Source organism: Pelophylax lessonae, assembly GCF_965119305.1.
Source record: "Pelophylax lessonae genome assembly, chromosome: 13".
Taxonomy (NCBI): Eukaryota; Metazoa; Chordata; class Amphibia; order Anura; family Ranidae; genus Pelophylax; species Pelophylax lessonae.
Window position 1 is genome coordinate 182,486,737 of NC_138780.1, and position 12,166 is coordinate 182,498,902.

The 12,166-nt window shown below is 44.7% G+C and overlaps 1 protein-coding gene across 1 annotated transcript in view; it reads right to left on the reverse strand.

Moving 5' to 3' along the window:
- Window positions 1–12,166, reverse strand: part of GTF2A1 (general transcription factor IIA subunit 1) — a 61,302-nt gene that overhangs the window by 20,246 nt on the left and 28,890 nt on the right. The window contains exons 3-6 of the mRNA XM_082275292.1: window positions 9,114–9,303; window positions 2,769–2,839; window positions 2,594–2,669; window positions 268–401 (exon numbers count right to left, since the gene is read on the reverse strand). Of these exons, the coding sequence (XP_082131418.1) occupies window positions 268–401; window positions 2,594–2,669; window positions 2,769–2,839; window positions 9,114–9,303 (471 nt within the window). The remainder of the gene's footprint in view (window positions 1–267; window positions 402–2,593; window positions 2,670–2,768; window positions 2,840–9,113; window positions 9,304–12,166) is intronic.

Consider the following 12,166-nt stretch of genomic DNA (forward strand, 5'->3'; position numbering starts at 1 on the left):
CGGTAACCTCCGGGGCCGATTCCGATATATCGGGGAAAGTGCAAATCGGCTCCCGATATATCGGCTTTGCCGATAATCGGTCGATCCCTAATTAAAATCTCTTTCCTGCCCAGAAACCCAATAAAAACAAAGATGTAGAAATGGTCTTTCCTAACACTTTGAACAGATTGCTAGTATTACATAACAAACATGGTTAGGCCCTCTGAAATTGGAAGATCTATATACATAGAAAGGGTCCTCTCTGCAAATCAGTTAACAGAACGTCACCTGCTGTATAACTGGAGCTTGTACCCCTCCAGGCTGCATCTGTGGAATCATTTGCTGCTGTAGGACCATGGGCTGCTGGGGTTGTAGAATATACTGTGCACCATTAGCTGCTCTCACCACCTGTAGCAGCTGACCTGCAAAGAGGAAGACAAAAAAGGTCATTGGATACAATCAAACAATGAGTCATTTCACGTGGCGAGCTCTGTCAGGGGGTTGGATCCTGGAAGACTGTTTGCAGCACGAGAGCTCCGGGTGAGGAAGACTGTAGTGAAGAGTATAATTGCTGGAGAAGTTACATGTTAAAAGAGGCCCTTCGCCATTAGGTGCTGGATACACACACCATAGGCCAGTAAGCAAATGGCAAGCTCTCTCTGGGAGTAGGATCCTGGGAGCTGATTGTTAAGAGCAGGACAGGAGCTGGGTGTGAGGAAGACTGCAGTGCTGAGTAAATGCAGAAGTCACAGATTAAGGAGGACCTTCCTTGGACACAGGCCAGTAACCATGCATGGCAAGCTCCCTCTCTAGGAGCTTCCAACCATCACCCTTTAGAAACACACACACTTCAGTGGCAATTTCCCTGTCTAGGGGCAGGCCCCCAAAAGACTGATGGTGGAACGCTAGACGGAAGCTCAGGTTAAGGAAGATGGCAGAGCCAAGTACAATGCTGGAGAACCCCCCCGTTAAAGAGGACCTTCTACCAGCAGCCATTGGATATACGCGTCATCGCCCAGTGACCTCAAGTGGCAAGCTCCCTGTCTCAAGGTAGGCCTCCAGAAAACTAATGGCTGAGAGCAGGACAGGAGCTTGGAATGAAGAAGAATGTAAAGCTGAGTACAATGTTGGAGTAGTCATCCGTTAATGAGTACCCTCCACCAGCAGCCACTGGATACAGGCATCATAGGCCAGTGACCACAAGTGACAAGCCCCCTGTCCAGGGGTAGGCCTCCAGAAGCCTGAAGCCTGAGAGCAGGACAGGAGTCTGGGGCGAGGAAGACTGCAGAGCTGAGTACAATGCTAGAAAAGTGACATGTTAAAGAGGACCTTCTTTGTACATACACATAGGCCAGTGACCACAAATAGGGTAGGAACTTCCAACCATCCCCTCCTAGACACACACACACACACACACACACAGGGCAGCGACCACATGCAGCAAACTTCTTGTCTGGGGTTAGGCCCCCATAAGACTGATGGCTGAAAGCAGGACATGAGCTTGGGATGAGGAAGACTGCAGAGTCAAGTACAATGATGGAGAAGTCAAATGTTAAACAGGCCCTTCTACCAACACCCCTTGGATAAACACACCACAAAGGCCAGCAACCACACGTGGCAAGCTCCCTGACTGGGGTGGGATCCCCAGAGATTGACTCCAATGGCTGAAAGCAGGACAAGATGTCAGGGTAAACATAGAAACATAGAATGTGTCGGCAGATAAGAACCATTTGGCCCATCTAGTCTGCCCAATATATCTGAATCCTATGAATAGTCCCTGGCCCTATCTTATATGAAGGATAGCCTTATGCCTATCCCATGCATGCTTAAACTCCTTCACTGTATTTGCAGCTACCACTTCTGCAGGAAGGTTATTCCATGCATCCACTACTCTCTCAGTAAAGTAATACTTCCTCATATTACTTTTAAACCTTTGCCCCTCTAATTTAAAACTGTGTCCTCTTGTGGTAGTTTTTCTTCTTTTAAATATGCTCTCCTCCTTTACCGAGTTGATTCCCTTTATGTATTTAAAAGTTTCTATCATATCCCCTCTGTCTCTTCTTTCTTCCAAGCTATACATGTTAAGGTCCTTTAACCTTTCCTGGTAAGTTTTTTCCTGCAATCCATGTACTAGTTTAGTAGCTCTTCTCTGAACTCTCTCTAGAGTATCTATATCCTTCTGGAGATATGGCCTCCAGTACTGCGCACAATACTCCAAGTGAAGTATAATGCTGGAGAACACGTTAAAAAGGACCTTTCACCATCACCCCATGGACCCACACACCCACCATATAAGCCAGTGACCACCAGTCAGTTTATGGGGTTGTTTTACTAAAACTGGAGTTTGCAAAATCTGGTGCAGCCATGCACGGTAGCTAATCAGCTTCTAACTTCAGCTTGTTCAATTAACCTTTGACAATTAAACCTGGAAGCGGATTAGTTTCTATGCAGAGCTGCACCAGATTTTGCACTCTCGTATTATTATAAATCAACCCCTATGGATTCCCAGACCAGTGATATAGCATGGTGATCTGCACTAAATGCCCAACCTCTACTTCTGCATTGCCAACTTATATTCCAAATGCAAACCTACTAAAGGCCACGCTATGCTTACCAGAATTGGTGATAAGCTGCTGAACAGGCGTCACGCCGGCAGGTAGCGCCAGGGTGGCTGCTGTAGCTGCTGCACTCTGCAAGAGATAGAGAGCAGAATTTCAGTGAAAGTCTCTTCTCATTTTTTTTATATTACGAACGTGAGCGTGCAAATGATTGAGCATCCGGGATCATACCATTCCTTGCGGAGTCATGTGCTGGATCAGCTTGGAATCGTTGCTTGGAATCAGAACTTGCTGTTGAGAAGCTAAAACAGAACAAGAGAAATGTTAACAGACCAGGCAAAGCCATTATCTACATTAACAAATGTGCAGAGCCAACATGAAATCTAGGCAACCCACTAAGAACAGGGCAGCCATATTGTTTAAGTGTTCCTGTCACATTAAAAACAGGGGAGCGGTCATTGCCAACTTGTTTTTAAAGATGCGAGCTGTCATCGTCATCCTGAATTCAATGCCGATTTCAGATTAGAAGCCCAGGATTAGAGATGAGCTTGGGCGTGTTCGGGTTTGTATGTGCCCGATCCCACCAGGCAGTCGATACTGCACTCCACTAATCACAGGCAGTGAGACATTTCCCGATCTGTGCAGCTGCGGATTGGGAAATGTCTCACTGCCTGTGATTAGTGATTAGCGGAGTGCAGTGTCGGCTTCCTGGTGGGGTCGGGCACGTATGAACCCGAACCTGCCCAAGCTTATCCCTGCTCAGGAGGTAGTAAAGCTAGAATCAGGATGAACAGCCAGCAATGACACGTCTAGCCTGACCAGTTTCCTTTTAAATTAAAGCAGTTTTATACTCAGTAAAAGTGTGTGAGTGGCCGGAGCCGCGATGACGCCACTTCCGTGCATGCACGCGGGAGTTTAACTTTCCGGCAAGGACCGGCAAGGAGCTCTGAAGGTCCGCCGGACTTTCAGAGCGCATGCGCCGCTGAAGTCAGCGGCTGCATGCAGGGCGAATATCTCCTAAACCGTGCCGGTTTAGGAGATATTAATTGTACCTACAGGTAGGCCTTATTATAGGCTTACCTGTAGGTAAAAGTCAAATAGCGAAGTATACTACCACTTTAAGCCTAAAGAGAAAAAAAAAAAAAAAACCACAGCACAGAGCCCTAAACAAAGTGCAAGCATTATCAATTTTATAACAAACTATAAAAACTTTTTTTTCAAAATGTTCAGTGCAGCAAAAAAAAACCTCAGTGGTGAATAAATACCACCAAAAGAAAGCTCTATTTGTTTGAAAAAAATGATAGAAATGTCATTAGTGTGCAGTGTTGCATGACCATGCAATTGTCATTCAAAGTGCGACAGCGCTGAAAGCTGAAAATTGGCCTGGGCAGGAAGGGGGTTTAAATGCCCGGTAGGCAAGTGGTTAGGAGATATTGCCGATGTTTGTGTCAGTGACGTCACTCGCCCATACACGTTTTGTCCCTCACTTACGGCACGCTCAGCAAGCCTTCAGTCTGTGCATCTATGTGCCATGCCTTCGATAGCATAACTCCACAGCATTACAATCCCTCGAGATCCCGGTGTTCTTGAAACACCCCATGTGACCAGCTACGTCACAGGGGACGTGAACAATGACATTAATGGTTAACACAGGGAGGATATTTGCAGGTGTACGCTTATTGGCTTGCCGGGCTTGGTCACCAAGGTAATTAATTAGTAAAATATTAAATGGGTCTTACAGAAAAAAAACGCAATATACCGGGACCGCAAAAACTGAACTGCAATATTAACGGGGGGTTTACTGTAGTTCTACTTAAGGGGTTAAAAAAAAAAAAAACACCTGGGTGCAGCACCCCCCCCCCCCCATACTTACCTGAGCCTCATCTCGACCTAGTGATGTGCATGAGAGCCCAGATCTCTCTCCTTACTGGCTCACGCAGAAGAGGTGGCCATTGGCTCCTGCTGTTGTCAATCACAGCCGGTGAGCCAATGGAGAGTAGGAGTGGGGCTGATTCGTGCTCTGTGTATGAATGGACAATGTCCATTCACAGGAGCGTGGCTTAGGAGCGAGCCTGCTTGAGTGCCCCCATAGCACAACCTTTAGAATCACTTTAGGAACTGGATGCCAAGTTAGCTTGCACCAATGATTGAGTCCAGAACTCCACCAACATGCCTTAGAAAGCAAAGAAAAAACAGAAAAGGTAATAAAATTACAGCTTTGTCTGATCTTGTGGGACGCAGCCTTTAATCAAATATCCGATCACTTGTTGAAAGGGCAATGCGTTACAGATGGGAACTATAAGATCTATGACCAACTGCTGAAGTCTGCGAGAGGTAAAATCGAGTGGTGATGGTGGCCATACTTGGCCCTGGAACGAACGCAGATTTTAGGAGTCAAATAATGGCAGAATGTGGCGCTGGAGAAGAGCCTTGGATGGCTGAGAAAACAGCCAACCTGAGCCCATCTAAATTTCTACCCTGATGAGCTGGAAACGTTCCAGTAATAAGAGGATTGATGAGCATCAAGTGCGATCATTAATGACCATCTTGTAGAAAGAAGTTTGTAGGGCAGGGGGACCTTGATACCATCTCATAAGAGACCATTCTTGGCAAGTGGTGGGCACAGCTGGCATATAGGAGATGGAGGAGAAGCTGGTTTCCTTGGCATTTTTCAAGGAGATGTTCGTCGAGAAGGAACGTTTGATCAGATATGGGAAAACAAAAAAAAGCCAGAAATCTAAATTTTAGCGTGCAAGAGAAGGGAGCAGCAAACAAGCAAATGCAAACAAAACTTTGGACTGGATTGGCGAATATATTATATATATATATATATATATATATATAAATAAATAATTTTTTTTGCTTTCTGCTATAAAACATATCCAATAAAAACAATAAAAAGACAAATAAAAAAAAATAAAAATAAAAAGGTCTTTAAAAATGAATGGCAATATGTATTAGGCTACAGGTTTTTGGTAAAAAATGTTTCCCAATAAGCGTATATTGATTGGCTTTCACAAACATCATACTGTCTACAAACTATGGGATATATATATACACACACAATTTATTTCTTTAATATAGTAATGGCGGCGATCAATGACTTATAGCGGGACTGCGTTATTGCGGCGGCAATCGGACACCAACTGACACTTTTGACACTTTGTGGGAACCGGTGACACTAATATAGTGATCAGTGCTAAAAATATACACTGTCACTGTACTAAGGACACTGGCTGGGAAGGGTTTAACCTCTAGGGTGATCAAAGGGTTAACTGTGTGCCTAGCCAGTGTTTTTGTGACGTTTGTGCTGCTTTTACTAGGGAAAGAGATTGATTTTTTTTCCCTGCTTTGCAGGGACATAAAATCCATCCCTTCCTCCCTGTCAGAATAGACATCTGCCTTGTTTACATATGCAGATATCTGCTCAGTCTGTTTAACCAACGATCTGCAGGTGCCTAAGAACATCCAGTGTCGGCACCCACAGATTGACTTCTGCGGTGAGTAATCACCGCAGAAGCAAGCCGCTGACAACATGCGTGTGCACCTACCCTAGGCGAGGGTGCAGAATCACATATTATATTATATTATATATACACATATATATATATATATACACACACACACACACACAATATATATATATATATATATATATATATATATATATATATATATATATATATATATATATATATATATATATATATATATATATATATATATATATATATTAGTATGGGAGACACTGGGGGCGCCAGACTAAGCGCAGTGTTAAGCCCCGTACACACGTAGCGATTGTCGTCCGTAAATATTCGCCCGACGACCGATCGGCGGATTGTAGGCTTGTTAGTATGATGCTTCCGACAGCGCATTTTCGGCCGAACAGAATCGGGTGTGCAGGCATTAAATTTTTGTTGGCCAACACCAGAACGGCCGATTGTTCCTCAGTCAGTACAGAATTCGGCCGACAGACAGCCGATTAGCAAGACTGGGCATGCTCAGAAAAGAAAAAACACACGGAAAGTTAACCATTACATGACATCACTTCTGCAGTCGGCTGTTGGCCGACAAAATTCATGTGCAGTCTTTTGCAGTTTTCAGCCGACAGGACAGCACTGGACAAAAGACAGGCGATCGTTCGGCCGACATTCGGTACGTGTGTACGGGGCTTTAGGGTCCTTTAACACGGTCCGCCTCCGTAGGCGGATCCGTGCTGCTCAGCAGGGGATCGTAAACACAGATCCCTGCTGAGCAGGAGGTGTCAGAGCCCCATGCATCTCTATGGGGGAATCGGATGAGAGCGGACCACCTGTCCGCTCTCATCCGATCCCCTGGATGGAAAATAGGGTTTCCATCCGTCCGGATTTCACGGACAGGATCGGATGCAGATGGCAGCAGGCGTCAGCGGACATGTCACCTCTGACATCCGCTGCCCCATAGGGATGCATGGGGCATCAGATCAGATCCTCCTCAAAAACTGACAGGCGGATCTGATCGGAGCAGTCGTGTGAAAGGATCCTTAAAGTCATAATTTAAGAACACAACAATGGGCAACTCATGTTTGTAGAAACAAGCAAGCCTGCCTAATAATCCATGGCTAGGCATGAAGGGTCCTGATCAGCGCCCTGAATATCAGTGTAAACTGTGTGCTGACAGCTTTGCTGGTTATCGGCTTTCCTTTCTTAAGACACAGTTTGGGAAGAAAGGACTGCCGTTAACTGGCGAGTCTGTTTACATGTGATCAGCTTGGATTGGACACAGCTGATCACATGGTAAAGGGCCCCTGTGATTGGCCTTTTACTGCAATCTGTTATAAGCTGGGTCCTAAGGACAGAGCGGTCACAGATTGAACTCGATGCGTTCCCCAGGGGGAGCGTGGGGGGCATAGTTCTGGAAGGACATCCCAGAACCAGAGAGCCGTGCTCTAGCTGTCTTTCAGCTATAGCGCAGTAATGAGGTGGTTAAAGAATATGGACGGCTTCACGCTGCGCCAGTGTGGGTTAGCTGCGCTTTCTTAATGAAGTTTTGTTTCAGAAAGTGCGCCAAAGATGCAGCATGCAGGAGTTTTGGCGCACTTTCTGAAACCGCACCAAAACTACAGGACATCATAGAAGTCTATAGGAAAGCGCAGCCAGGCTGCACAAAAAACACAAGTTAGCTGCACTTTAACAGCAAAAGTGGAGCGGGGCAGTGTGAAGCCGCCTAAGGATCTGAGTTAAAGTAGAAATATGGGCAATTTTTTTTTTTTTTTACATGTTGGATAGAACATGGGAGGGTTATTTTTTTCTTCGCCATCTGTGTCACCCTTTTGGAGCTTTCCCTTCACTTCTTATCCCATAGCCAAACCGGAATTGCAAGGAAATCCCTGCAAATTAAGGGAATTCCTTGGGGACCCCCGGGCACCAGAACTTGAGTCCCCATTGGAAGATTTCCTCTTTATTATTTTTTTGGGGACAGCCCAACATTTGGGTTTTTCTTTCACTTTTAATAATAACGTTAAACAGGACAAATAGAGCAGATGAATCGCCCTAAGGGGACACAGACAAAACAAAAACCGACAGGGGTTCTAATAAGTGATCGACCAATATAGTTTTTTTTATTGCCGATATTTTGGTCATCGCATATCGGTATCGGCCGATATTTTCGTACATTTAAAAAAAAAAATTTTTTTATTTTTTTTATTTGAAAGGTACTCTTGTGGAGGGATCTGGGGGTCCAAACCCCAAACCTGTCCTCTGCACTTAACATTCAAAATGCCAAGTTTGGCTGTTTTGAATGCTGTCATTTTTTTTAATTTGGCGCCGAGTACACGGAAGTGATGTCATGGCATCACTTCCGGGTTTTTACATGGAGACCCAATCAGACCCGAATGCAGCTTTGATTGGGTCTTCTCTTCGGTGGCCCTGCAGGCTGGTTGCCTGGGTCACCCGGGAATGTCCCCTACTGCTCCTTGTAATGACAGCCGAGCGGCTTCTCAGCCGCATCGGTTGTCATTACAAGACAGCCGACCGTCGGCTATGGACGCCGGCACCAGGGTGATGCCTCTAGCTGCAGGCATCACTCCGGTACAGCACTTTCCCGAAATATTGGCAATATCGGTAACCTCAGGGGCCGATTCCGATATATCGGGGAAAGTGCATATCGGCCCTCGATATATCAGCTTTGCCGATATCGGTTGATCCCTAGTTCTAATCCCTCTCCACTCTATCCAAAACAAAAAAAAAAAAAAAAGTTTTGTCTTTAGTTATACTTTAAACTGGCCACACATTGAGTTTTATCTCAGTTACACTTCTCTGGGGTTAGACTGTACATGGAGAACACTGCCACCCATCAGGAAAAGGATATAATCTGAAATTTGCAGGCAAGCAATTGCAAGATTTCCGCACACACAGATTGATTCTACAACCCACCGATCACCGGATGTAGAACAATTCTATGAAAGGTGCTTTATTGTCATTCTCCTACATTTAGTCCTAATGACTGACCCCATGAGCACCCTCATCTCACAATGTACATACAAAGCCGAGCTATGCTCTATAATGAGTACAATCCGATTGCAGCCTATGTACTGACCTTGGTGTGTGGCGGGGATGAGGACTTGCTGTGTTTGAGTTTGGTGTGCCGTTTGCTGTTGCTGTTGGTGGGCATGGACGTGGTGCTGCTGTTGCTGATGCTGCTGTTGCTGAGACTGCAGTAGAAGCTGTTGCTCTTCTGAATGAAACCCGTCCACTGCCTTCGACTGCATCAATTTATTCTCCCAGAGCTGGAAAAAACACAAAGCCATTCAGAATGACCGATTACAGAACTACAAGTCCCAGCATGCCCTGTTCAATGCCAGCTTGTGGGCTGCAACTGCAATTTTCTTGGGAGATGGGCAAATATTAAAGACACATCCAAAATACTGTAAATGTCAGTTTTGGTGCAGGCTAGGGAGTAAACCCAGTACTTCCTCACTTCATCCTGCTATGCATGCCTTTATAAATCCGACTGCTGTGTGCCGGACTGTATACCGGTACAGCGCCAAATATGTTGGGGCTTTACAAACAAAAGTCCCCCCATTCCCGTACAGAATTTTTTTTTTAGATCAGTTTAATGCATTTATTAAAATTCTGGACGGTTAGGAATTTACATCTAAGCAGTTCACCAAAGTACATAGGACATGTGTAGAACACGTTTCGTCCTGCTGTTCAACACCCTTGCCGTCAATTCCAGACTGTCAAAATTACAGCCAGGAGTTGCTTTGAAAACAAAGCAGATGTAGATGCTGCAGCTCCGAAAAAAATGTGATTTTTTTTCTTCAACTTCTCTGTAAAATCCTTTTCTTGGAGTATATCACGGGACACAGAGCCGCTAATGACGACTATCAGGGTTATACACTACCTTTAGGTGATTGGACACTGGCAACCAATAGACAGGAAGTTCCTCCCATAAAAACCCTCCCATGCAGGAAGAATCTCAGTTTTTGAAGCAAGCAATGAAGATCCCAGAAAAGAGGGGAGGGACCTTTGTGTCCCATGATGTACTCCAAAAAAAGATTTTACAGGTAAGTTGAAGGAAAAATCCTCTTTTCTTTATCGTACTTTACCGGACACAGAGCCGGTAATAATGGCTGACTATCTGGGATGTCCTAAAGCAATACCCATGAAGGGAGGGGACACAGTAACCCTAAAATTCCCCCTGGGGAAGAAAGAGCTTGAGTGGCGATTTTGGCTCTGAGGAAGAGGGTCCTCCCTCGAAACGCGTAAGCCACATCAGGTTTTGAGGACGCCATCACGCTATCCAGCAGTAGAGAAGTGTCCTGGAAGCGAGCGGTGCCCATTTCCTATATGCTTGTTCATATGCTACGTTTGTGAGTATATTGTATGCTACACTTCTTTGATTTTAATAAACTTTTAAGTGGTAATGCACAAGGTCGGTGCGCCCTTCTCTTGTTGTTTTCTTGAAGAAAGCTTATACTGCTGCCTGAAGTATGCTACTTCCAAATTGACCCCCTTCTCGGGTCCTTAAAAACACTTGGTAAAACTTTGTGAATGTATGAACTGAAGACCAGGTAGCAGCTTTGCAAATCTGAGCCATAGACACCTGATGATGCACTGTTCATGAAGTACTTATCCTTCTGGTAGAGTGAGCTTTTTTTTTTATACAAATTTTATTGGTTTCAAATGCTGTTTACAGTAAAAATGAAAAAAGGAGAAAAAAAATTTCATAAAGCATTATCCATAATTTCAATAATCCCTACACCCCCATCCCTCCCTCTCCACCCCCAACCCCCTTCTAACATTATTCGATATCCAATTTGATGTTACGCTCTGTCTTTCCTCTAGTTTAACTGGTAATCCTATTTCTATGAAAGAGCTGCTGTCCAAATTTTAACGTATTTACTGGATTTTTTTAAATCTGCCAATTTTCCCCAACGAGCTTAATTGTTCCTGTTCCCTACTACCAGTATACTCCATGCTGTAAACATGGTCAATTCTACTGCACCATTCCTTAAGGATTGGAGACTCCGCTTCCAACCATTTTTTCGGTATTACTCCCTTTGCTGCATTCAGTAGGGTTGGAACCATTGTAATCCTAGATTGCTTTAGTGGTGGTGGTGTTCTATGGAACAAGCACAACCATGGATCATCTGGGACAGTCACCCCGGTGACCTCCTTAATAATTTGACGGACTTTCGACCAGTAGTCTCGGATCTTGGGACAGTCTCACCAAATATGGAACATCGTTCCTAGACCCCCACATCCTCTCCAACATTGACCTGATCTCTCTGAGATCTGAGATTTATGTGCGTTTACTGGTGTAATCTACCATCTGGACAAACATTTATAGTTTAGTTCAATGGTGCCTATGTCTATAGCGGAGCGGTGTGCGGCCCTCAATACATTTGTTTTTCGGGATTTGACAATTGTGACCCTATCTCCCTTTCCCATTTTATCATGAATGGAGGTTTTTCCGGACACGTCCCCTCTGTTAGCATCTTGTAGATTTGAGCTATACTATGTTTGGCTTATCAGCCGAGTTGCATCTTTTTTCCACCATATTTAGCGCTTTCTCCGATCCAATTGGCTGCGGTAAAAACCTCACAAAATGCTTCAGCTGGAGATACCTCCATTCATTTAGTTTCATATAATTTTTGCTTAAACATAACTCTTGGTATGTCCTGGTGTCGGCTATTGTGAATAATCTATTTTAAAGCCCCATACACACGCACAGATTGTTGGCCAACCGATCGGCCGTCTTTTGTCCAGTGTTTGTTGGTTGAAACGTGCTCTAGACTTGCACTGGACTTTTGTTGGCCAACAAAAACCAACTTCAGAAGTGATGTCATGTGCTGGTTTACTTTCCCTGTGTTTTTTCTTCTCTGAGCATGCCCAGTCTTGCTCATCTGATTTTTGTCTGCCGAAATCTGTACTGACTGAGGAACAAATCGGCCGTTCTTTGTTGGCCAACAAAAATTTTATAGCATGCACACCAGATTTTTTTCGGCCGAAAATTCGCAGTTGGTTGTTGGAAGCATCATACTAACAAGCCTACAATCGCCGGATCGGCCGTTGGCCGACAATTTACGGCCAACAATCTGTGCGTGTGTACGGGGCTTAATTGTGTGTTTCCTATCCAATTATTGA